The sequence below is a fragment of the Tyto alba genome, unplaced genomic scaffold (genome assembly GCF_018691265.1).
Source record: "Tyto alba isolate M040663 unplaced genomic scaffold, T.alba_DEE_v4.0 Super-Scaffold_18, whole genome shotgun sequence".
NCBI lineage: Eukaryota > Metazoa > Chordata > Aves > Strigiformes > Tytonidae > Tyto > Tyto alba.
In genome coordinates, this window is record NW_024881280.1 from 9,808,815 (window position 1) to 9,833,940 (window position 25,126).

Below are 25,126 nucleotides of genomic sequence, written 5' to 3' on the forward strand. Positions count from 1 at the left end.
GGGTGGGAGCCTGAGGGGAGCGAGCCTGAGGGGAGCTGCCCCTCAGCGCTTAAAGGCGCGTTTCTGTGTGCCCGTCAGTCTGTGGGGCGCCGGCGGCTGTGAGAGGTCCCCGGGGCGGGCTCCCCGCGCAGCGTGGGTGGGGTGGCGCGGTGGCGGGGATGGAGGGTGGGGCGGGTCAAGAGTGGAGTTCTGTGAGGGGAAAACACTTGCTACCTCCCCGGGCTGGGGGCTGGAGGTAGGGGGCTTACAGGGAAGGGGGCAGAGAGGTGTGTTTCTGCGGGGTGGGGTGACTAAAAGGGCGTCGTTGCTTTTTTCTCTGGGTCCCGTGTTGGGTAAAGGAGCGAGAGACTCTTACAAACCCTCTCAACGTCTTAAGGGTTTAGAAAAGAGAGCTGGTGGCTCTAAAGTGACCCTTCCAGCAGAGGCCTCTTGATGCTTAAATATTTTTTTGAGCCTTCTGCTGATAGGCAAGAAGCAGGTGGGGGATGTTGAGGCAGTAGTGCTAGGACAGCTTCGGGAAGCGTGCAGTGAAGGAATGAGGCGGGAGAAAAAACTCGGGGCTGCAGTAATCGGCAGCAGTGAGAGCTCAGCGCTCCTCAGGTGGTCAGCAGAAGCTGAAAGAGCAACAAAAGGATGTAGTGGTAACTGCCAGCTCTTTGCAGTCATTGTAAGAAATCCCTTCTCAACCTTTTACTAAAGGTGTCCTTAAGCTCATCTTATGCAGTGTTTTCCTCCTCCCCTTCCTGCTTATACAGCATGTAGGAGTTCAAAAATGAAAGCCAGTATGGTAAAAATAAATACATCACCCCTCCATTGTTCCTTAGCAATTGTCTAACCTCTTCTTAAAGACTTTTGGTTTGGTTTATCCTGATTATTTTATTGTATCTCTCACTGAAGGTTTTTCTGTGTTACCTGAATGCTTATTGCTGCAGTTTAAAAGCATTGCTGCTATTCCTTCTGTGGAAATAGAAAATTACTTGTTACCTTGTTCTCTGCAACCATACTCCCTATTTGAAAATTGGTAATGCTGTCCCACTTAAGTCTTTTTTCTAGATTAAAGGACTGTCTAAAGAATGCCAGTTAACTCGGTTATTACATATGCCAACTTGTAGCTTTGATCACTCTTGCTTCCTTTTTGGACCCTTTCCATGGGGAACACATCTTTCCTTGAAGTGTGTTCCCAAAAACTGGATCTACCACTATGCAGCTGAGGCTTTCCTTGTGCTGAGTGTCTTTTGCAGGCTGTATTCGTGTTTTAGCTGTGTGATGTTTTACAGCTGCACAGCAGTGTTTACTTTCATGAAGCTTATGGTCAAAAAGGATGAGGGAGTTTCAGTTGGAGAACTGATATGTGATCAGTTGTTTTCAGTCTGGGTTTGTGGAATTGCCTGTGCTTGGGCTGGTATCAACTGAATGCTGCTCTTCTCTAGGCTGGTTCTCGGACTGGTCAAGGCCACCCTGACCTGCAGAATGAACTCGGTCATCAAGTTGTGTCCTCCATTTGCTCTGGCTGTTTTTCTACAGGGATTGGTTTTATACCTGTGTAGTCCATTAAATACAGGCTAAATGTTCTGGTTATATTTATTTAATTTATTAGTTGAGTTTAAAATATAATTGTAAATTTAATTAAAACTTTCTGTAAAGTCCAAGCTTTGTTAATGACATTAGAATTTATGGTTTGGACGTAGGTTTAGGATTGCTGTAGTTTAGTGAGTTGCCTTTCATCTGAACTGCAGTACCTGAATCTGTGTTCATTCTTAGCAGTCACATATGAAAAATAAAAATAGTTTGCTTAAACTCTACTTGTGCTGAGGCTTAAGCTATGTATTTTATCTCATGTTTGTTGGGGGCTAAAACTGCATTCTGCCAGTTAAAGCTTAGCTTGCATAAGGTGAATTGCTAAGCTTTGGTAAATGGGAGGTGTACCTGGGCCCATGAATTACCCTTGGTTTGTGCAGGCTAATCAAAAGCAGGATTTTGTTTAATAGTAAAATTTATCTGTGTTCTAATGCCACTGAAAGCAAAGCAGTTGCATTAAGAGCCTATGTAACTTTGTATGTGTACTCTTTGCATTATGAGCTGCAAGAGTCCTGCAGTAATAATACCAAAGATTTTAGGTTTGAATGTGAAAGTTGCTGTTTGGCTTTTTATCTTGGTTCTCAAAATATTCTGCTGTCCCACAGGTTGGCTCTGCTGTTGATGCTGAAAATCACTTCTGGGTTCTTCTGCATCAGGTCATGGAGGAAGGAACAAACTGCTGTATCATTTAAGGTGATGAATTATCACAGTTCATATAACGATCAATAACTCGCTGCGTTTATTCTGTACTTATTGGCTTATTCTTAATTTTTTTTTGTCTTTAAGTCTGTAGCTCCCGAAGCGGTGCTGACGGTCTTGGCGGTGCTGCCTGGTGTAGTTGCGGCCGCAGATCTGATCCGCCCCAGGAGAGGGCAGCAGTGCACTTGCACAAAACCGCTGTCTCTTGGTTCTGTAGGGTATTTCTCCTGGATCTCTTTTGTACCAAGTATCGAATTCCTATAAAAATCAATTTAAAAAGGAGAAGTACACCAACGAATCCCTTTGCAACACTACTTAAAGTGTATTTATTTGTATTTATAGCTCTAAGGTCCAGGGGCACTGATGGCACATATTTTAACCAGACTTATCTCCAAGTAAGAAGGTGAAGAGTCTTTCTCCTGGTCTATCAGCTTTGTCTCCCCTGCAGGTCAAAGGTCATGAAAAGACACAGAAAAGTTGGCAAATGAAACTGAATTTTTACAGTTTGTATCATTGCATTAGCTAAGAGGTTTTCTAAAAATCCAATACTTCTGGCTGTTAATATAGCAAGGAGTGCTTGTGTGCTAAGTGACTCCTGGAAATTGTGGTAGGTTCTGCATATATCAGCTCTTATTATTTTATATGTATGCATATGTATTTTTTTTAAGTTAATCAGTTGATATAAATTCAAATTGTGCTCTGAGACTACATCTGCAGTCTTTTCCTGCCAAGTATCCTTAGCAGTGAGAAATATTCTGGTCAAACCTTGCCTTCTTTTCAGTGCTGTTGTTCTTGATGGAAGTGTTCAGATATAATTTACTTAATATTCTCCTGATCAAAGTTTGTTTGTTTGTTTTTACTGTGAGATCAAAAGGAATAAGATGTCTCAACAATTTGTATGTAAAACTTACCAGAATTAAGTCCCATTTTAAGATTATTTAGATGCTTAGGAAGGTTTCACTAAAAGACAGTAATGAAGACGTTTAGGTTATGCTTTTGCTGGTGATTATAATCAGAAGATTGACTGCAGAATATGCAGGCCTAAGTGAGTGCTGACAATTTATGTGGTTTGTATATTGGTAGAAATGGAGCTGCGGAGTTGTGGGTCTCATTAGATAGGCTGGCATGTTCCAGGAGATAGTCTCTGGTAAAAACTCATCTCTGAGACCTTCTACATGTCATCGTCTACTCCCTCCCATGGGAGGCACAGCTGCTTGGGCTGTCTTTGCTACCTCGGCGGCTGCATGCCACTTCCTGTGACTGCACTAGCCAGTGCAGGGCTGTGTTGCTGCTGCTGCTACTTGGAGCTGGCTGGAGGAAACAAAACAAATAAAATCCCCAAAACACAACAACAAAAAACCCCAAACCAGACTCCTATTGGATGTTAAGGGAACAGTTGCAGGGAGAGGACTGATCCATGTAGCTGCAACCTGGTGGGTGCGGAATGGCAGGTCTGGTGACTGTTGTTGCCAGTTTGTTAGAGAAATGCAAGTGTTTATCCCATGTGAGTATTTCCTGCTGTAGCTTCTATGGGGACTAGAACCCAAGAACCAAGCTATATTATTACTAGGCTGTTATACTTGTGTATACAATCAGGACGGGCACGGTCTTAGATATACAGAAAAGGTGTACCCATACTTGCTAATACCAACAGATTGACTCTGTTGTGCATAGTCCAGGTCAAGTGACTGAAGTGATGTGTCTGCTGAGTTACTTTCTAGAGTGAAAAAAGAGTCTAAGATTGGGAATTCAGAAGATAAGTTTCTCTACTGTGACAGTAACTCACTTCCATTGTGCAATGTGAATTTATATTTGAAATCTCTCTCCCTAGAAAGACAAGCTGAAATCCAGACTCTGGTGCTAGATTTTATGCAGATTACTCTGTATATCTTAAAGTAGCTCCTGGTGACTCTCATCCTGAAGGGATGTTAAAAATCCTTTAGCTTTTGCTGTAAAAAGAAGGGTTTGCTTTGCCGTTTTGGTTTAGACTTGCTATTCCTGTGATAGAGCACAGGCTTCTGTGCACCAGCTAGTTTTTGTGTCTGTTCCAGAAATGGCTGCACTTCAATACTATGTTTGTCTTTCAAAATAGCATACTGTCTTTGAGATGGCAAAGTGCTAAATATTCGTGAAGTACTTTTGAACATTTTTTTATGCTTTAGCTAAGTATCTTAAATATTATTTAGGTGCAGTATGAACAGTTACCTAACACTTCAAAATGTCTTTTGTTGTTTTTTGACTTCTGTCATTACTTGCGGGTTCAATCTAATAATTATTAAATAATGTAACAATATTCACTTCTCCTGCCGGTGGTGTAGGTATATGTAAGTTGTGTGGGGGTTTACACATATCTCAGTGTACAAAACCAGGACTTCATCACCACATATTTCTGTGTTTGAGTGGAGGGAATGATAATTTCAGTGCATGAGATTTGCAAATTATTTTGACCACAGAGGTGTCTGTGCTCTGCCATGTTTCCTGTGGTGCTGTAGGTCTGACATCAGACAGTTACAAAAAAAAAAAAACCTGGCCCCTTTCTTAATAATTCTAGTGCTTTTGTGAAATCTTATTTTGGTAAAAGATGATGTCTGCAGATGGTAAAATGACCTGTCAAGCAGGTAAGGATGGTAATGAGGCTTTATGCTGCTAGAACACAGAACTGGAACTGGGCCTTATATTCCTTGCAGAGCCATTGTAAAGTAGAATATTCTGATGGTGTGGTCTTTGAAGAAACCTGCACTGAATAATGCTGTCTTGCCTTTTTCTGGGGGGAAAACTTAGGATCTGCATGGGAAGGTTAAGTTCATGGTATACATAATGCTGTCTTTTGAGTAGTGGCAGCTGGCAGCTTTTTCACTTTTCCTCCAGACTCATTTGTTCAGCTTATGGGTCTCTAATACACTAAGTGCTTGGAGTTACAAGATTGATTTCTAGCCTCGTATTTAAAAATTGCCACTGAAAAAAACTGGTCAGCGTCTCCAAAAAAGTATTTTCTTTTGTGGTCAAAATCTTGTGTGCTGCTTCATATTCTCCCTTGTCTGCTTCGTATGTAAGGTTGTACTTTTATACAGAGAGAGGTGAACTGTTTTGCTTTTACACATCAATAGCGGATGTCAGGGCTCTGACAGTTGATTTCCCACTGGAAGAAAAATTGGTGACATAGACCATAGGAATCGCCTTTTTAGTAGATTTTTATATTAAATACAAAAGTCTTTGAACAGATCTAGAGACCAATGATAATGCAGGGAAAAAAAAACGTTCTCCAGAAACGTCAATCTGGAAACAGTGTTTTGCTTTCAGAAAGCAACACTTTATCTTTGAAGTTTATAGCAACTTAACTAAAGACACCGTGTCACAGGGCTACTAACACCTCATTTTTCAAAGTCTACGCCCTGCTCACATCCAAAGGAAAGTAATTGGTGAGACTTGTGTGCAGGAAGCATTATAATCATGTGAGTGTGGTTCTCAGAAATGCACAGAAATGTACACAGTGCTGTCTTGGAGCATGAGCTTCCTCAGTTATTTTTGCATGTGTTGTGTGCTGTAGATGCACCCTTTGTAAAAATACTGTTTGAATGATGCAGGAGTGACTTGCTTAGTCTCCCTCCCCTGCTGACCCCATTGTCTTTGAAGATGTGTGATGGAATTTCTTGTTTCAAGTGTTCTCTCTCTCTTTTTCTTTTTTTTTTTTTTTTTTTAAAAAAAAAAGAAAAGGGGATGAAAGTTTTATGAGATAAGAATTCTTCCTTCTGAATCTTCTCTCAGGGAGAACACTGCAGGAGGAGGAAGCTCAGCCCAGTGTATGCAGACTAGTGTGGGAGGCTTCCTGTTATTGAGGTATAAAGTATCAAGAGTAAGTTTCTTTTGAGGTCTTTCAGGAGCACATCCTGAAGGAATAAGGGTGGGAGGAGGGAAGGTTGCCATGGGAAAGCAATCTCCAAATATCAGTACATTCTGCAGAGGGTATGTGTGGGTTCTTTGATTTGTTTGATGGCGGAGGAAAGGTTTGAAGGGAAGTTAGAGATACCAATCTACAGATACCTAGTCTCATAATCATACTGTATATAATCTCCTTATGTTTTGATTACTATTTATATGCTGCTTCATATTCTGGATACTTCCAGATGTGTCTTTGTGGCCTCAGTCTTAAGTTTTATTCTTAAACTCCTGTGCCTTTGGTAATTCTAATTGCATGTGTATACTGATACTTGTGATTGACCTTGGCATTGCCTTCAATCTGCTGGAATGACTATTTCACATCTCATGGATGGCTCCATAGATGCTCTGCTTCAGGGAGCCCTTCTAGGACCTGGTTTTCAGGCTGCTTCTCTTCTGGGTGCTGAATAGAAGCCAGAGATAGTGAACTGTGGTCAGCCACAATTACCAGTATAGACATCAGCCTGTAGATTTCAGTATGTGTGTCTAATGCAGAAATCTGCTCATGGGAATAGCACTGCAGGATCTGTCCTGTATCTACAAACTGATAAAATTAATTTTCTGCACAGTTTATGATCTGTCATTTCTGTGTACAAAACTGAAATAAAAAGGTATTCTAGACCAAGACGTACAACACTCACATGAAAACAGTGGACTGTTTCTGGAAAGAAATATTGGATAAATGACTGAAGTGGAACAAAACTGCAGATAGGGTAGTCCTATTTTTAGCAGTATTTTATAAGAAGGTCTTCAAAAGTCTAAGGACAACTGAAACTGCTTGTGTACTTTGTGGAACTGAAGCAGTAATTGTTTCACATACAAGATGTAATATATCAGTTTGCAGTTCCAAAAAAAAAAAAAAAGCCCAAACCCCAACCAACAAAACTTTAGCTCTCAGCTTAATTGGATGGAAATCAAAAGAGGAGGTAGGATACAGAAGATGGTTTATGGGCTTTGTTGAGCTATCATTTCCCTGAGCAAAGCACTTTCTAATTGGGAGCTGGAAAGCTCTGCACGTCCCAAGGAAAGAAGAATAGCTAAAGTAACTGGCTATAGGATAATACAAATTCTGTAGTATAAGCTTGTGGGAAATCAGGAAGGATGACAGAACTCTGTGTGAAATAGTTAAGAGCTTCCACAGGCTTTAAGAGGCTACCAGACCACAGGGTTTAAGTATATTAATTACCCAGCAAGATGTAATTGTGTGTGGTGTGTAATTTTTTTTTTCTCTCTCTACCCAGGTAACAATTGAGTGTAAGTTGACTAATAGCATTTATTTGTTTTCTTTATAAAACATGCCTGCTTTCCTAAAGCTAATAGACAGTGCAATTATGTCAGCTGGTAGAGAGTCCTCACCTTGAATACTGGACATACTTTATCACCTTGGTTCAGAATGCTAAGTGTGAAAGAAAAGGAAAATACAGATGATCACCAAATGTGTGTAAGGTCAAGGTCTAAGAGAACTTCTACTAGAGAAGTAACATAAAGGATGAGTGTTGTGGTATGTTGATAAGTCAGTGAAGTAAAATTGTTCCCACAGGTCCTGGATAAAATTAAAATAGCAGATGAATGTCTTTATACAGTGTAGCTCTGAGTGTATATAATGTCCAAAAGAGAAGTACTACTGACTTGAGGAGGTTGTCCTCTAAAAATTTCTTTGAGGAATAATACAAGGAGTTAGTAACCTTTCTCACAGACAGTTGCATCCATTTATGGAGTCATCAGTCTCAGCCATGTGAAATGAGGGAGGATCCTTTTTGATATAAATGTTAAGAACTGTTTTGACAAATTTGTTTCTTTAAAAAAAGTTAAATGGAGATGAAAAAAATAGGGGAAAATATTTTGAGGGTCATCTATAATTTGTTTGGGAATTTTTTGACCTATATAGTATTAAATCCAAAGAGATTAGGCTATGGGGCAGCCTCACCAAGGTACTGTTCATTGGTAGTTGCACATGGGAAGTGCTTGCTGTGAAGGTGTATAACATGACAGGAGGCTAAAAAAGCTTATCGTGGGCAAATAACTGGAAGCAGGACTTAAGAGATAAAATAAACATTGCAATCAGGTGTCAACCTGTTAATTATTCCTTTTTGTTATTAAGGACAGCATATGTACTGTATGTATTTGGAAATCCATGGGTATAGACTGAGTAATGCAAATAGTGACTGTACTGAAGGATAATGCTAATGCCACCGAAGAAAATCAGAGGGCCTTAGAAACGGTACTAAATCAAAACCACAGTTGCCTATCTGGGGAGGGGGGAACCACAAAGCCCCCCACCAAAATCCATAGCCCCCCAAGCCAGTATGTGTCTATGGATCTTTTAATCTGAAGTAGCAGGGATTGGTTAAATCAGTATGTGGTGGGTTGCAAAGTAGACATTTGTCTCTGAAAAAGTCTTAGGTTCCAGAAATGAAATTAAAATTTTAAATTTATTGAAATTATGTCCCTTGCCTTGCAGTATAGAGTATAATGGTACTTAAGCATACAGCTGCATCTAGGCCAGTATGTTGTTTCTACCCATTACCAGTAACTGGGAGGACAGTGATGTTCTGAATGTAAACTGCTATCTTCTGTCTTATGCATCTAGTGGCCCAGGGTCTCATCTGGAAAGATTTAAAAATTTTTCATTCAGGAAGACTTAAAAAGTCACTCATGTATTTTTATTGCATGAATCTTTTATTTTTTTAGGGTGTGCACAGTTTTTGCAGGCACAGCACCTTCTGACAAGGAATTCCATAACTTAATTGTTAACTATGTGAAGAAATACCTCCTGTGTTAATTTTGAACCTGCCTTTTAGAAGTTTTGACACACAAAATACTTGTTTTAGGAGATATTGCAAATGCTATGCTCCTTCTGGCATTACAGGCTTCTAATATATCCCACCTCAGCCACCTCTTCCAGCCTGAGGAGTCAACATTTTTTTTAAAAACTTCTGTTTGTACAAATTTGCTGTAGAGAAATTGTTCTATACCTTTGACCCTCCTTGTCATCCTTTTTTGTGCCTTTTCTAGCTCTAACAAATTGTGCAGAGTATTGAGGAAGTAGGCACACTATAGGTTATTATGATGAGGCACAGTGCCCAGAGTGTGCTGTCTTTCACTTGTGGCTCAATAGTGAGCTGTTATCCAATAATTCCTGGGTATACCCCAAGATCTTGTTCTTGACTGATAATGAGTAGTTCAGAGAATGAAGCTGTACATGCAAGGTTAGGATTTTTTTAATATATGTGACTGTCACACATTTTACATGCCATTTAATGTCTTATGAGTCAGTTTCCCTCTCTCTCCCTTCCCTGACTGTTTTCCTCATCTTCTGAAAACCTCCAAAATAAAAAAAAAAGAGATGACTGCTACTGACTTCAGTTGTGTGGGAAGAATAAAGTTCTGTTCCCAAGGTTCTCTGCAAGTCAGTTGAAAATTGTCACTGAGACCCTCTACCACCTTACATTGCCCTTTCAGTAGGTGCACTGAGGAGAGCTTGTTTCAGGGGAGACCTTGGAGAAAATCCATTACTTCCAGGTTCCTAATCCTTGTGCGGATGAAATAACTTGGAATGCACTAGAAATGTAATGTGACTGGTATTAAATGGTTACAGGCTTTCTGAATTAGTACAGAATGGTTTGTTCCAAGAAAGTTTCCCTGGAAAGTGGTTACTAAGTGGTCCTTATTTTCTTCTGACTCTTGCTGGTAATGGCAAGCAGTGCTACAGGAACTGGAAAAGATGTTGTTAAAAGTTTTGTATGCAACACATCCACAAAGAATGTGGCTGTCCCTAAAGAGGATAAGAGCTTGGTGCTTGCATTAAAAATAATTTATTCAGGCTTAGCTAATGCTGCAGAATCTGGGGGTCTGTTATGCTGCTGGCCTGCGGTGAGCTGCAGTACGCGAGGTGTGGTGTGGAAGAAATGGATGGCTTTCCAATTGCTTGTTGAATGTGTGCCATGAAAACTTTCTATTAGTTGTGTTGTAGTAGATATAATCTAAGGCTATAAGCAATGCCATAAAGATATTGTTTTAACTAAACTATACTAGTCTTAACATGTTAGATGTATCCTTCCCATTAGGAGGAGTGAACTCGTACATGTTCCAATTTAAAGTCACCTCTGTAGTATTTCTTAAAACATCATTAGCAGGCTATGCTGGCTTGAGAGACCAACTGCTTCATCTTCCATTTTCTAAGTTCAGAGACGTGACCAGCATCTGTGTTGTGTTTGCGTGACAGCTTTGGGATGGCAGCAGCAGTGGAAGGGAAGCTGAGTCAGCATTAGCCTCTGGCTCCATAAGTAGCACTGCTATACCTGCATGGAACAGTGCCTGAAACAATAAATCCTGTTTGATGGCCCAGCAGCTCCTTTCTTGTGCCGAGTTATGTGCAGCTTTGTTCGCCTGTAAAGCCTACAGTAAGCATGACACTTGACTAGTACAGTTTGTTGTGGTAACTTGGCCCAGCTTGCTCAGCTGGCCAGCCAAACAAGCAGTAGACAGCTCCAGATTTGCTGTGCGTCATGGTGTAGCTAGCAAGTAGGCAAGACTGGCCGTGGAGTTGGAAGACACACCCTGATAGATCTGATGCAAAGCCTATTTAATTATCTAGAATTATTTTTATGGAATGTGGATTAGGTGCTGAATCCTGGAATGGCATTTAAAGGTTTGGTATCTAAGAAAATTCACATCTCCTGAGAGACACAAAGTGTACCTCTTCAGTTCATTTTTCTGAGCCAAAGCAAACCCATTGACTTAAAGCATCAACGTAAAATGCAAGTTTCAGTTTTTGGTAACTTGTAAGTATTCTGGGTCAGACTTGTGATGCGACCACGTAAATTAATCTGAGGGATGAATCAGGCACTGTCTTGTTATTTTTGGGCGTAGTAACTTGACTGTGTCCTTTAATATTCCCAACGTTAATGGACAAATTACAAGACTTCACTTATTTGGCTTTTCCACTGCATTTCGTTTCTACCAGCCACACCACCTGCTTTCCTGTAGGAGACTCTTTGCGTGCACATCCCTTTCCATGGATGGTTGTCTGGATTGGTTTCTGCTGCTGGCTTTTTGTCAGGCTGGGTGATGGGTAGGATGTCATCCTGCCCTGCCACTCCTCTGTGGCTGGCTGTGGTGTGAAGGGCTGGGTGGAAAAGCAGGAATTTGCTCTGTATTGGTGTGACAGCAGAAGTGTCCTGTGCATCTTCCAAAATGCTTGAGTAGTGCCCAGTGCATTAATGCCAAGGCCAATGACAGGTTGTTGAAACACAGTATCTTTTTCACAGGGCTGTCCTTCAAGCTGTGTCCACTTCAGTAGAAGTTAGGCTAAGTGGAAGGACTTGAGATGTTTAGACTGCTAAAGAATGATTTTTTTTTTTTTTTTTTCCTGGAGACAGTTGTTAGGGCTGAATGTTTTGTTTACCCTTTGTTCTTCCAGGAAGAGGGGGTTTGTAGTCTAGAGGGGAAAAAAAAAAGGCACTAAGTGTTGATGTTGTTTTTGTTGTGTTTTGGTTTTGTTTGTGGCTTCCCCGCCCGCTTTAAGGAAAGATCTGTCCATAATAATTTGGAAACAGTACCATAATGTATAGACACTTAAAATAAGAAATATCTGATCCTGAAATCATAAACTTGCATTTGTCAAGTGTTTTCACTGGCTGGTATTGTTGGTTTTGGCTTTTTTTGGGGGAGTGTTACAGACTGTGTGACACTTTCTCGTATTTGTGAAAGAAATCAGTTTAAATACTGTAGCTCGCTGCTTTGTAATATAAGACTTCAACTAAATAAATGTCTTGTACACTTCTTTGGCTCTATAGACTGTGACTTAACAAGTCCCATGTTACTTGAGAGACATATGTAGTAGATCCTGAGTGACCCTGACTATAGGTTGTTAATATTTCTTTAAAGATCATGGTATGGTGAAAAAATATTAAACTTTATAGAAACGTGTCATGCATGTTTTTCATCCTTCTCTTGCCTGATTTCTCCTGACTAAAAGTTTTGGCATGAGAATGTTACCTTCTGTGTAGGTGTTCTTCTGATCCTTCTGTTTTGTTCTTCACCTGAAAGCAGCATCATCACCTCTATAAAATCAGTTGGCTGCTCTACGAATAATTAGTGTTACAAACAGAACTATGATTTTAGTGAACAGAGCAAAAGCAGATAAACACTTTAAAAAGTGGCTTTCAAGCAGTATCTCTGTACTTGTACAGCGAAGTGAAAAGAAAAAATAATAATGCAGTGTATATACCATGATGATTGTTTTTTAAAAGTTGTTTTCAGATGTAGTTTTGAGATTGTCCCAAGGCTTCCAGCCTGACTTCAAAGGTTAAATGATACTCTGTAGATCTGTGTTCGTGCTTGCGTGTGCATGCCCAAATGTTGGAGAGGGACTGTGTGTGTGTATGTACAAAGAATGGTCAAAATAGAAGTCTTGAGGTATAACCTTTTTGTCCTAGTGCTAGTACGTGTGTTCTGTGTTCTGGGGAAAAGCAGAATGGTACACAATAGTCCACCACAGGTATATGTAGATATAATACCATATATATGGCATATTAAAAAATAAAAGTAGCATTAAGTTTGCAAGTTAAGTCTTCAGAAAGCTTAGGAGATGCCAGAACAAAGGTTTTCTTCAGAGTTTTAATTCAGCTCCTTTATGAGGATTGCATGATAATTACAGATTTTGGTTTCAGGGCTGAGTCCTTTCCCCTGCTCTCCTCCAGTGCCGCTGCCCTCGCACGCTGGCAGAGAGAACAGCGAGCAGAGTGCCGCTCTCCCCTCCTGCTGCCTGATCAGCAGGAACCGCAGGATGAGGGACAAATACTGCGGAAATACGGACGGAATCCTGGGGAGTTTAGTTGCCACATCCCAACAGGTTTCTGGTGGTATTTTTTTTTTATGGCATACTTTATGCCAAATTCACCAAGTTGCCTGGATTTCAAAGCCATGAAGACATAGTCACTCAACCTTGTTATTGTTAAATGTAAGATACTTTGTTTGCTCTCACTGTTGGAAATGCTTACATTGTTTAAATGCTGAAACTTTAAAAACTACTTTACCCTGTTTAAAGACAAAACAAACCCGAACACAACAAAAAACCCGCCGCAACCCCTTGCAACCCCCTCTAAGGGAAGCCTTTGGGCTAGAAAGTGTAGGACTAGGAAGTCGGGGCGCCCACGGCTGCTGGCAGTGCCGCCGAGGATCCCGGCACGCGTGGGCCGGGCGGTGGGGACAGAGGCAGGCTTCCCGCGGGCGGCCGTGCCCGCTACCGCCTAGGACGCAAGCTTTCCGTCGTGATAAACACGCGAGGGCGGGGGAGCTGCTGTGCCCCTGCCTGCTCCGGCGGCGAGGCAGCCCTGCCGTGCGGGCTGGGGGGTTCCCTCAGCCCCCGCTCCAGCCGGCGGCGCGGCCCCGCCGGCCGCCAGGGGGCGCCGCAGTGCCCGCCCCGCCCGGGCCAGGTGAGCCGCGGCCGCGGGGCCGGGAGGGCCCCGGGGGGGGGGGGGGGGGGGGACGGACGGGCCGCGACTTCCAACGCGTCACGCCCCAGGTAGTCCCTGTACGTAACCCACGTCGGGTTTTAATGCTGGCGCACCCACTCGCGCCGGGTATTCGGGGAGCTGGCGGAGAAATTCAGCTACTGCTGTGGAGTGAGACAGGAATTACGTGCGTGTTGCTGTTAGCCGATTTCTTTCGGATTATCTTTTTTTTTTTTTTTTTAAGATCGTGCTTTCATAAGGAAATACCACATACAGGCCCAATTCTGCATTTATGGATATAAAGAAATACTATTTTTGGGCCACGGCTTTTAACTCCTAACCCCGGCTTTAGATAGTACCAATTTCTCTGCTGGGTTAACTTTGAGAACTGTATAAGAAGATCTGCGCAGAAGACTTCAAGGGCAGCGTGCATATCTTTTAAAACTTCTCTATAAACATTAGACGATCTGCTTTAGTTTACACCACTGTACATGCAGAATAAATCTTACTGGCAGCATAAACCAGATTTGATTGTGACAATGTTGGACAGTCCTTCCTCCTGCTGAAGCCAACTTTGGTGGAACCAAGCCTTTAGGTTAGAATTGCATATTACAAATGGGGACAGAATCTGACTGGCAGGGATTTTTCTGTTTGTTTTTAACGTCTGTAGCCCAAACATTCAACCCTACAGAGACTAAAGCTAGGCCTCTGAATCCAATAACTCCCAGAGTTACGTAATAGGAAACACTAGAGTTGGGGACCCATATGGAATCTAGGCTATGTGAATCTAGGCTTACACAGCTATATTGCAGCACACAAAAATAATCCAGTCTGCTTTTTCAAGGTGTCCTATAGTTTGGGGCTCTTAGCCCTTAGTGACTCTACATTAGATATATAATCCTACTCTGATTCTAGATCCTTTCTTTATAATATCCAAGTCTCAGCAGCCATTGCTTCCTAAATTATTTTCCAGTCCTGTCTGACACCTGTGTTGCTTGTCTTTCCAGTCTTGTTACCGCAAGGTACTCGATAGTATAGCTCGCCTTTAGCAAATGAATGGTATCGATGATTATGCATCGAAAAATGTTTTAGTGCCTTTGCTGAACTAGGGTCTACCTTTTTTGGTATGATTTTTGAAAACAGCGTAGGGCTTCCATAAGCCTTTAAGCAGAGGCATTAGGATATTTGTGTAAGACTATGGCCTGGAAACAAAGCTTTACTGGTGGGTTAGACTATTTGTTGGGGGGGGGGGGGAGGAAATTAAATATGCAGTGAACTGCAAAATGAATGCCTATTGTCCCAGCATTCTTGATGCTCTGCTAACAAGTAGGCCTGACTTGGATGTCCCCAGCACTCCAGTTTGGAATAGCGCCCAGCTTTGGAATATAACATGCTTACGTTTGTATCTGGAATACAAGTGAGATTCTCATATTCAGTAATCAGAAGGAGGGAGTGTGAGTGAGGGAAACAGCTGCATGTCTCTGGCACTAGGCTTTGCATACTGACCCTTGTTGTGTAACCTCCGTGCTCCAGAAGTTTGAATCCATTTCAGGAGGTGGGCATTTATATAGCTGGGAAAAGTGTTAGCTAGTGAATTATTCCAAGTATATAAATAGAGTAAGGGAATCCATCACTTGTCTGATATGAGAATGATCTTAAGCAATAAGCACCTCTTACCCATAGCAAATGCAAGTACAGTTCAGACCATTCTATGCTATCCTTCTCCTTCTCCCTGAGTGGATTTTGCCAATGCCTACGTCTAGAAGAATGATAAGAGCGTGCGGTTGTGATTTCTGGGAGAAATTATTACTGTGTGGGGAGAGAAAAGGTTTTAACAGGAAGAACTGGCCAATGGCTAGGAAAGAGTAAGAAGCTGTGTCAGGGCCAAAGGGGAGTGGAAAAGAATGCAGTTCAGTTATGCTTGCTGAAACCCTTTCTGAAGAGTCGTAAACTGCATAAGGATCAATTATTAGGCTTTATTTTGTGGGCACTGGCTGCACAGGCTTCCTGAAAGCTGGACTCCAACTGCTTACATTTTGTAGTGAGATGCAGATGCTTGCAGGATCCAGGCATGGAGAATCTTCCCTAAGAAAATAATTTGGTAAGCTATTCTACTTTGTGTAAGCTGGATCATTGCAGCAGCAGCTGCAATATTGTTCTTTGTAGATGTTTTTATTCTATCAAAATTGTTCTAATGCCTTTAAATCATATTTCACAAGGGCTTTAGCTATAGACATCAGGTGGGAGGGAACATTCTGCTGTGTGTGAAATAGGCAAACCTTTTAGGTTTTGCAGGTGAGCGCAGAATTTAACACATAAAAGACACTGTCCTTAGTAGGTGACTGATCTTACACCTAGTTTTACTAAGTTTTGCTCAGTTTAAAAACTGTAGTGCTTGATCATTCCTGAGCATGATGGGTACCAAAACATTCTAAATGCTACAAGGTTTTCTCAGGTATGTTTGGTGGGATTTTTTCTGATGTTAAAGATGCCTGCGCCTTCTTTTTTTCAATTGTACAAGCTGGTATGCTCCCAGCTGGCTGTTGACCTTTAAAACAAACAAAAACATTGCAAGCCGGCACTGGAAGGAATAGTGAGGTAGGGAACTTGTATTTTCTGCATGTGGCACGGTTGACATGATGGAGAGAGTAAGCTTTATGTGACAGTGTTGTATTTAGTCTTGTATTCTGCTCTCAGCTCTTGGTTAGCAATCCTTTCTGTCCAGCTGGCCTGAGATCTGAATGATGGGTTAAATAGGTACTATACAGGAGTGCTACTTGTAGCGAGGTAAGGGAAAGTGTGTGTGTGGTTCATGGGGGTATGGGTTAGGAAGCTTGAGCCTCTATAGCCTGCTTGAGTTCACTGGTTACAGCTGTTAACTGTGGGTTTTGGAACGATGGCTGTGTAAATCTACTCTTATGGATATTGGGGTAAATAGTAGCAGTAGTGCTGCTAAAGCCAGTAGGCCCATATTTGTAATACACATGAAAGATGAGAATCTGGCCCTGTGTATATACGTGGTAAATCCTGCGCTTTAGGCAGTCTTACTCGGAATGGCACAAGGACTCTATGGGATAATCCTAGAAGGAGCCTAATAAGCAGCATCAGTGGTAGGGAAAATATGGTCCTTGCATCAGACAGTATCCCATCAGCCACTTTCTTTGCTTGGAATTTCATAATGAAGTTTGACAAGTTCTTCTTTACTGCTTTCTGTTGAGGCAGCACAGAGTAACAGTGTCAGCAAAGGCCTGTCAACTCAAGCAAAAGCCTGAGCTTTTGCAGATGACTTGACACAAGGGCTTAGATGTGTGAGAATGGCTGGGGCAAGACTTAGATGGCAGAGCTTCCTGCTGGAGAGGTGGCTTCTGCATCAGAAGGAGGTGTCCTGACAGCAAAGCTGCCGCACCTTTGTTTAAAAATAACAAACAGGAAAAAGAAAAACCCCCAACAAGTAACATACCACCCTCTGCAACACTGCTTTTATGCAAGGGATTTTACCAGTGTGGCTACCTCTGTTAAAAGGTTTCGGCGAAATTATTCTGAAGGGGAGAATTCTGGCCGGAGAGCCTGTTTGAACTGGGGAAATTTGTATCAGATTAGTTCCACGGGCACAAGTTGTTGGGGAGATTTGGGGACAAGTAAATCAGGACTGGTGCCACTGTGACACTAACTGCAATAACGTACTCTAATAGATTCCCAGGATCTGGTTTGTGTCATACCAGTACCACACGTGTCCACTGAAATTTGCAGTCGTCAGCTTCTAAAGTTAGGCTTGACCTAAACTGGTGTTTTATGCAGGTCAGTCCATACCTTTCTGTTGTTTCCCCTCCTCTACCAAAGTAAAGTTGGATGGGAAATGGAAAAACAACTTTGTGACACTTTTAAAGCTGTTTCTACTTAGCAGGATTTAAAGCATAGCTAAACAAAAGGAGTCTTATTTCCCCCTTACTTGCATTTTCCTCTGGTGTTTGGCCAATCAATGCAATAAAATGAGCTAGTGCCCTCTCATCCCCTCACTAATTCCAAACTGCTGTTTAAGTGGATGGTTTCCTTTCCACCTCAACCACCTCATCAGGTTTTATTTTTCTTACTCTGAACTTTTACAAAGTAGAAGATATTTTAAGTTACAGATTGTTTTGACAATAATGGAACAAAACAGAAGGAAAGAAAAACTTAAAAGCTGCAATACTGTAATTCTTTTGTAATTATATGGAAGAGGAGGTGAAACCATTGAATGTATTATTAAAAGAATTAAAAAATTGAAAATAAAAATATTTCCCAAATAATATGAAACTAAAAAAAAAAAAGTTATCAGGTGAGACATTTTCTGGCTAAATCTAATTTTTGTTGTAGTTAAAAAAAAAAAGACTGGTTTTATTGTAAGCTATATAACTCCTGTATGTGCTACAAAAGTAGCCTACTTATGATAGTGTTTGTTTCCTTAGCTTTATAAAAGCCCTAAATACACTTTATAAACAAGGAAGCTTGAGTATTGAAAGAAACCAAGTTGTTTTTTTCTTTGAGGTGGTCTCATCGGTAATGAAGGAAAAGTGAAGCTGTTCAAATCAACAGCAAAATTCAAAGCTAACACTCTCTTTGGATGAATGTGGCAGTTTGTTTTTCGCTGTTGTTAATTTTCTCAGATAGAGTGCCATTCATTATGCTCAATCCAAATGCTAAACCTTTCTTGGAATCATAATTACAGTGTGTGCTCTGTGCTTATTAGAGATAAGATTGATTAGCAAGGTATTACATTCTGTTTTTCTACTCATGGGCAAGAGGAAGTAATGTTGCAGCACTCTTAGGCCATATTTGGAATCTGTATTTCAAGGTGATTAAACCCCGAGGTAGGCAGAATCCCCAGACTCCATCCATAGTGGTGATGAGGAACTTGTTTGGAGGGTCAAATCTGTCCATGTAATTGTGCCCTAATCTATACAGTCTGCTCCCTCCAAGGTTCAAGGCACCTTAGAAACTCCCTTTCAGCCCTGCACTAGGAATAGATGGAAACAAGAGACACGGCATTATCTCAGATGAATCAGGGTACCACCGCTGTATCCCATTGATGGATGTAGATGTAGAAATACTTTTCCCTACCCTTAATGCAGGGAAGAGTGAGAAGGAGTCCTAAAGGGTTCACTTTTTTTTTTTTTTTTTTTTGTCAGCTAGTTACTTAAGAAATAAGGCAGGCAGACCTGAACGTCTAAATCTTGTGCCTCATGATGGGAACTGTTTTGTCCTATCTAAATTGTGACAATGACTCCCCTCATGGAGAGGACAACCATATTTACTGTATGTGTGTCCTTCAGAGCATGTATCTTCATTATTAGATTCCTTTTCCTGCCATTATTACACAACTGCAGTGGCTACCATGAAGATTTGTATTCTCCTTTTGAGGCAGTTTGTTTGTAATGTTATTTTTCTATTGTTGGGGAAATTTAAGAACAATCCATGATAACATAAAGAATTTTCTAGCAACCACACTAAATAGGTTTTCAGCGGTTTGCCAAATTGGCAACAGACTTGAACTGGAATCTGGAACCTTAAAGAACTTCTGTCTCACCAAACTTTTAAAAACTTCAGATTGAGGCCTTAGTGTACTACTTAATAGTAGAGACTCCTCTTTGGTGTTAAAATATATTTATTTTATTGAAACATCCCATTAAAAAATAAAGGGGCTTGAGTCCATACCTCTGCATAAATGTAATTCAGGTGTAATGTGATAGAAAGCTAAATAGTGAATACAAAATTAAAACTTTGGGAAGTGAGAATCCATCCCGAAATCAAGATAACTCAGGGGCATCCAAAAAATGTTGCTACAATTATAGAGGGGAAATTTTGCTTAAAAATTAAATAAAAATAATTGAGGTCACCTTTTAAGAATGCAGTTCATGAAGTTGCAAAGAATTAATCATTGGCGCCAATTTTTACGCTGTGTAGCTCCATAGTTATCTTTGCTATGCTGACTGCGTAAAATTTTTGGTGATGTGTCTGTAGAGGGCTGGTGTTGAGTCTGTAACATTGACACTCTGATATCTTTCCCTCCTCTTTCAGCTAACCAACTATTGGTAAAGATCAAAGAAAGTGAGGTGGAGGGCTGACAAGAAACGGTGTATGAGATGCCTGCACAGCTTTAAATAAACAAAAAGGGGTTGAGACTTCAAGCCTGTTGCAGGCTATCTGTGCATGTGGGGCCCTGTTTTCTCTAACAAGGTACATTATAGCACGCAGAGCATGCTGTCATATTTAGACCTATACGAATCTGGTCTTTTGAATATTGATGTATTTAAAGAAGAAAAAGTTGTATATCACTGGAAACATCTGGGAATATTAAAGGTGAAAAAAACACGTGGCTTCTGGTAGACTAACAACGGTTCGTCTTTTATGTTTCCCTCCATAGCTAAATTAGATTTGTGGCTTTCAATGTCAGTGTCTAGGTTGTTTCACTTTCCAATTCACAGTGTGTAAGTAAGGGAATGTATAAGAACCTAACTTCTCTCCGTCTAGAAAAGAACAACTCTATATTAAAACACAACAAGATAAAAAGGAAAGCAGGGGACAATAAATACAGGGTAAAAACTCTTTCACAGTGAAAGATCGTCAGCTAAAATAAGGCTTTGCAGGGTGAGCAGGAGTATTTCTGACACCTTACAGAAAGTATCAATGCACTTGCATTATGTAAATAGTAAAAATGTTTGAAATAGAGGTGGATCAGGAGGGCAGCAGTATGATCTACGAGACATGACACTTCCCAATACTGTGAAAGGCAACGACACTGTTTTTCTTCTACTTGGGTAGAGACCAGCTGCAGGTCTGGATCTGGGGCTGGCGGTGAGGCAGTGGGTTCTGCCTTCTAAAGCCCTGCTCACTTTAACCCCATAGAGGCAGCCTGCTCAGGCCTTGTCTTAATGCTGTAGATTTTACCCCAATAGTTTTATGTCAAAACTTACCTTCCTTTTTAAAAATTAAATGTTGGCTGTCCAAACAGGTGGCAGTCTCTCATTAAAAATATGCCCACCTAGGGTTTTTATGCCAAATACTTGTAAAGTGTTTATATTTTCTTGCAGCCTCCTTGTTATGTTTCAGGTGTGTCTGAATAAAATGATCAGTGGCTAAGTGGGAATGTAAAAATCCTGAAGTTAGAACTTAGTGTATATATGTGTTTCAGATGTGTTGGTCTTGAAGGGTGTAAAACAACAGTAACACTATTGATTACTGACTTACAGTACCCTAAAATCAGAAGAAAAATTAATGTAAAGATTTAGTTCATAAGGGATCGGTTGATGATGGACTAATGTGTATGTGAAAACGAGGCAACTATGGTGTGGCATAAAAGTTTTATTAACATAGGTTTGTGATGATCCCCTTACTTGCAACTTGCAGGTAGTGAATATATGAATAAGTTATTTAGTTCATTACAAGTGAAAGCCACTTGGTGCTCCGTGCCTTTTTTTCCAGCTAAAATGGTAATCTAACTGTAGTGGAATTCTACATGAAACACGCTATAGGAAAACTGTACGGACACATGAGCAAAGGCTGGTGTCTTTGTTACCATGGGTGAGACTCTCTACTGCTCTGATATGGCAGCTCTGTCCTTGAGTGTCCTGGAGATTCCTCTGAGCGAGACAGTGTTGTTGACTGGTTTTCCTGGCCTGTAGCGTGGGGGCTGACTGGGAAAAGGGCTATCAACAATACAAGGTCCTCTGTGGATATTCTTACTGTTTGTTGCTGGTGCTGGTAGCTGATAAAGGCCCAACGTCTGAATAACAGGGAGCAGTAAGGGAAGCACATCTGTGGCTTAATCCCATTTTTGCAACACGGTCTCAGCCAAGCTGTGCCAAGAGCTCTTTGCCTGCAGAGCAGGAATGGGCCTATATATCCAACCAAACAGGACCAGAGGGAATCATTAAGCTCCTAAAAAATTACCTCAAACAGGTTTGTTTTTTTTTTTTTTTAATTTTAAATTCACTGAAAATGTCACCATTTTGCAGTAGAATATCTCAGGACTTTCTAGCTTGGCTGAATTTTGGTGCCTTCTCTCAGTAGCCTACAAACCTGCTTCCAGTTCTGCAGGGTAACATGGTCCTAGGCTTTTTTTTCTTTCTTGTGAAGCAAAGTCATTGTTATCCCAGAAATGACTGTTGCCCATCCTAGGGTAAATGCTAAAATTTCATTGATGTTTGCCATTAAGTGAATATCATTCCAGTAAGAAAAGTCAAGCCAGAAATCCTCATAATAGCAAGATGTGATATAGGTCACCAGTTCAGGTGCATGCTAAGCCGTTCATTTTTTTTTTTTTGCACAGTGTACATCAACTGTGTGCTTATGAAAAGTTGGCAGTTTGTGGTTAGCTTTTCCTGTGAACAGTGTGAGAGTACTGAACAGGAGGGTCTGAAGTCACGTTCAATGTCACCTGGGCTAGTACTATGTTAAATAACATAATGTAATACGATAATGGGAATATTCTTAAAGATGTCTTCCCAGCACTGTTTTGGTATAGATCTCGGCATCTTGGCCACTCTCCAGCTGACAGAAAGCTTATTTCTCCTCAGCAGTGCCTGTAACCAAATGGCATAGCTTGCTTTGATGGAGGAGAGGGTTGCCCCCGGGGACGCGCACTTGGCACAGTACCTACTCGCAGTACCCAGGGTGCCCTAGTAGCTGGAGCAGGCAATGTTTTGGAAAGAGGGGCCCTAGACACACCTTAGAAAGTTTAACTTTTTGCAGACTTCTGAGGAACCCTTAATGGATGGGAAACTGCTGTATTGCTCTCTTCTCCCCTCTTCACTGTGGGTAATCGTTTCTCTACCTTTCTGTTCTCCATCTCTCTCCCTTTTCTCTTCTGCCCCAGAATTAGAAAGTTTTATGTCGTCAAACAGTTGAGAGAGAGATTTTGGTTGTCTTTGCCTTTTAAAGTTCAGCCCACTAGCTCAGGAAGATTGCTATTTCTACTTCTGTTAACACCTGACTATCTCACAAACATTATCACTTCCATTCTTCTATTCATTAAGTTGCGAATCGAGTTGGTTCCGTAGTCTCCTCTCTCGTACTGTTTTTACATCAGTGCATTTTAACTGTGTTTAGTTGGGTTTCCTCTGGTTATATAAATGCAAAGAATAGAAGCAGGCTTGGGTTTTGTGGTGGTTGTGTTTTTTAAAGGGATAGAGGATGCCTGGAGGGAGGCAAGACCTTTGAGAGAGGGAGAAGTGTTAGATGTCTGATATTAACGTAGGCTTTGTCAGGAAGAAAACTTCTTGGTTTGATTCTGCTCTTGTTGACGCCTGATTTACACTGGTGTAATTTTGTGATCTTCAGTGGATTTACCTCTGAGAGTGAGATCAGGATTGGCACCTCTTAAATCACTTAGGTCATGCTCCGTAGTTCATTTGCAAGCTTCCTTTAATTAGTTGCAGGTAAGCCCAGACTTCCTGGAGTTCGCTGCCTCCCCGAATCGGGCTCCCCGGCCCCCGCCGCGGGGCTGCCCGGCCGGCGAGCCGCCGGTCGGGGCTTCCCCCCCGCCTCTCCCTGTGCCGAAAGCTGGGGGGGGGGCCGCCTGCCAGAAGTTGCTCTGCGGGAGAGCCGGTGCCGCTCGGTCGGTCTGTCCGGCCGCCGCGCGTTATGTAAGGGCGCAGGGGCTGCGGGCCGGGATGACTGACAGGGAGAGGGAAATTCCTGGGGGAGGGGGAGCGGGAGCGGCGCTGCCCTGGAGCCGCTGCCAGCGCCTGCGGCTCCTGGAGACCTGGCGGGGAGAGCGGCTCCGGAGCGAGGGAACCGGCCCGGGAAGGGCGCTACCGGGGGGGCGTGAGGAGCGAGCGGGGCGGCGCGGGCTTCTCTCCCCGGTGGGGCACGCCGCCCGGGAGACGAGGGGCAGCGGCGGCGGGGCGAGGAGCGAGCCGGGCTCTCCCTCTCCCGGCGCGTTAGAGCGGGGAGCCGGAGAGCTGCGGGCAAGCCTCCCGGCTGACCGCCCTCGCCCCCGCCGTCCCCCCCGGCGCGGCCGCGGCCCCGCCGGCGGGCGCTGCCCCTTTAAGACCTGCTCGCCGCCAGTTCCAGGGAGAGGGAGTGACCTCTGGGCTTTGACAGCTCCCCTAATAACTAGCAGAGCCCCGGCTCCGCCCGCGGCGCCGGATTGGTCGGCGGGCCGGTATGCCGCACTCTGATTGGCTGGCCGCTTCCCCTGAGCGAACCTTTAGAACTCCGAGACACAATATTCTGTTACATTGTAGCAAAATGGCGACTGTCATTCACAACCCCCTGAAAGCGTAAGTAGGAATCAAAAATGTACATATTCCGCGTGGTTTAAATATGAAAAAAGGCGCCTTTCCGGCGCCGGCTGCCAGCCTGAGCCGGGTGCCGGCAGCCTCCCGGCGGGTCCCTCCTCCCGCCCTCCTTTCTGCCCCAGCGCCTCGCTCGCTTTTTGTGCAACACATCCCCGCGGCTCGCGCCGAAATTAACGAGGAAAAAAAAAAAAAAAAAAAAAATTGCTCGGCTCGCGCGCCAGTTAATTGGCGCCCGGGCGCGGAGCCGGGGGGGAGGCAGGCGGCGGCGCTGGGGGGCTGCCCGCCCGCCGCTCCCGGAGCGCTGCGAGGGGGGAGACGGCAACGGCGGCGTCCCGCGGGGCCCCCGCGGGGGTGCGGGCACTTGACAGCGTCCTGCTCCCGCTGTCCGGGCCGGGCTTCGGCGGGGGAAGGACCGGCCCGGGGGAGCGGGGGAGGCGTGTGCGTGTGTGTGTGTGGGGTGGTGGTGGGGGGGCGCGGTGCCTCCGCGCTCCGGCCGCAGGTCGGAGTTGTCTCGGCAGGTCTTTGCGGAGTTGGGATGTCCTCTCCGAGGGGGAGCGGAACGGCCCCCGCGCTTCTCGGCTGAGGGGCCGGGGGGTGGCAGGGGCGGTGGGCAAGCGGGGCAGCGGGGGCCACCGCCGGCGCACCCCGGCGTCCGTGCGGGAGAGAGGGAGCGGAGAGGAGAAGGGAGGGAAGCGGGCTCGCGTGAAATGAATGACTCGCGACTGCCGGTCGTTGATTTGGGGCAGGAAGTCCGGAGATCTGTTTTGCATATGACAGGCTTTCGCTTTTCAAAGTGGCAAAGAGAGGGGATGGTGTTTCCATCTTGCGAGTGGGCACAAGCAGCCGTGGGCTGCTCGGGCGCGCTCTGCCCCGCGGCCGGTTCCGCGGCGGGGGTCCGCCGGGCTCCGGCTCCGGGAGCGAGGCCGGTTTAAGAGGGGGGACGGCGGGAGCCGGTTGTCGGTCTTCTGGATCGCGTCCTTTATTTTCCTTGTGGTCTGCAGCGCACGCCGTTAATCCCTGAAGGCATTAGGGAGAGTGGGATTTGGCACCGTGTGTGGGGAGAGGAGCTGTCTTAACCTTTTTGAAACGACTTCTCTGCTAACGGGGGCAGCGCTCTTGCTATTAAAGCGGGGAAGCAGAGTACCTGGCGGTGACGCTTCGTTTGCACTTTCTGGCTGC

The 25,126-nt window shown here is 43.4% G+C and overlaps 1 protein-coding gene across 13 annotated transcripts in view; it reads left to right on the forward strand.

Moving 5' to 3' along the window:
* Positions 1–218: 218 nt before the first annotated feature.
* The window catches only part of DPF3 (double PHD fingers 3), a 202,302-nt gene continuing 177,394 nt past the window's right edge, over positions 219–25,126 (forward strand). For 12 of the 13 annotated variants that reach the window (XR_004405963.2, XR_006165130.1, XR_004405964.2 and 9 more), the window contains exon 1: positions 23,879–23,929. Coding sequence is in view for 7 of the 13 variants with exons in the window: in XM_032984732.2 (XP_032840623.1) it covers positions 23,898–23,929 (32 nt within the window). In the remaining 6 variants the exon portion in view is untranslated. Of the gene's footprint in view, positions 236–2,183; positions 2,272–23,878; positions 23,930–25,126 lie in introns of those variants that run through there. The other variant, XM_032984738.2, reaches the window with a different exon arrangement.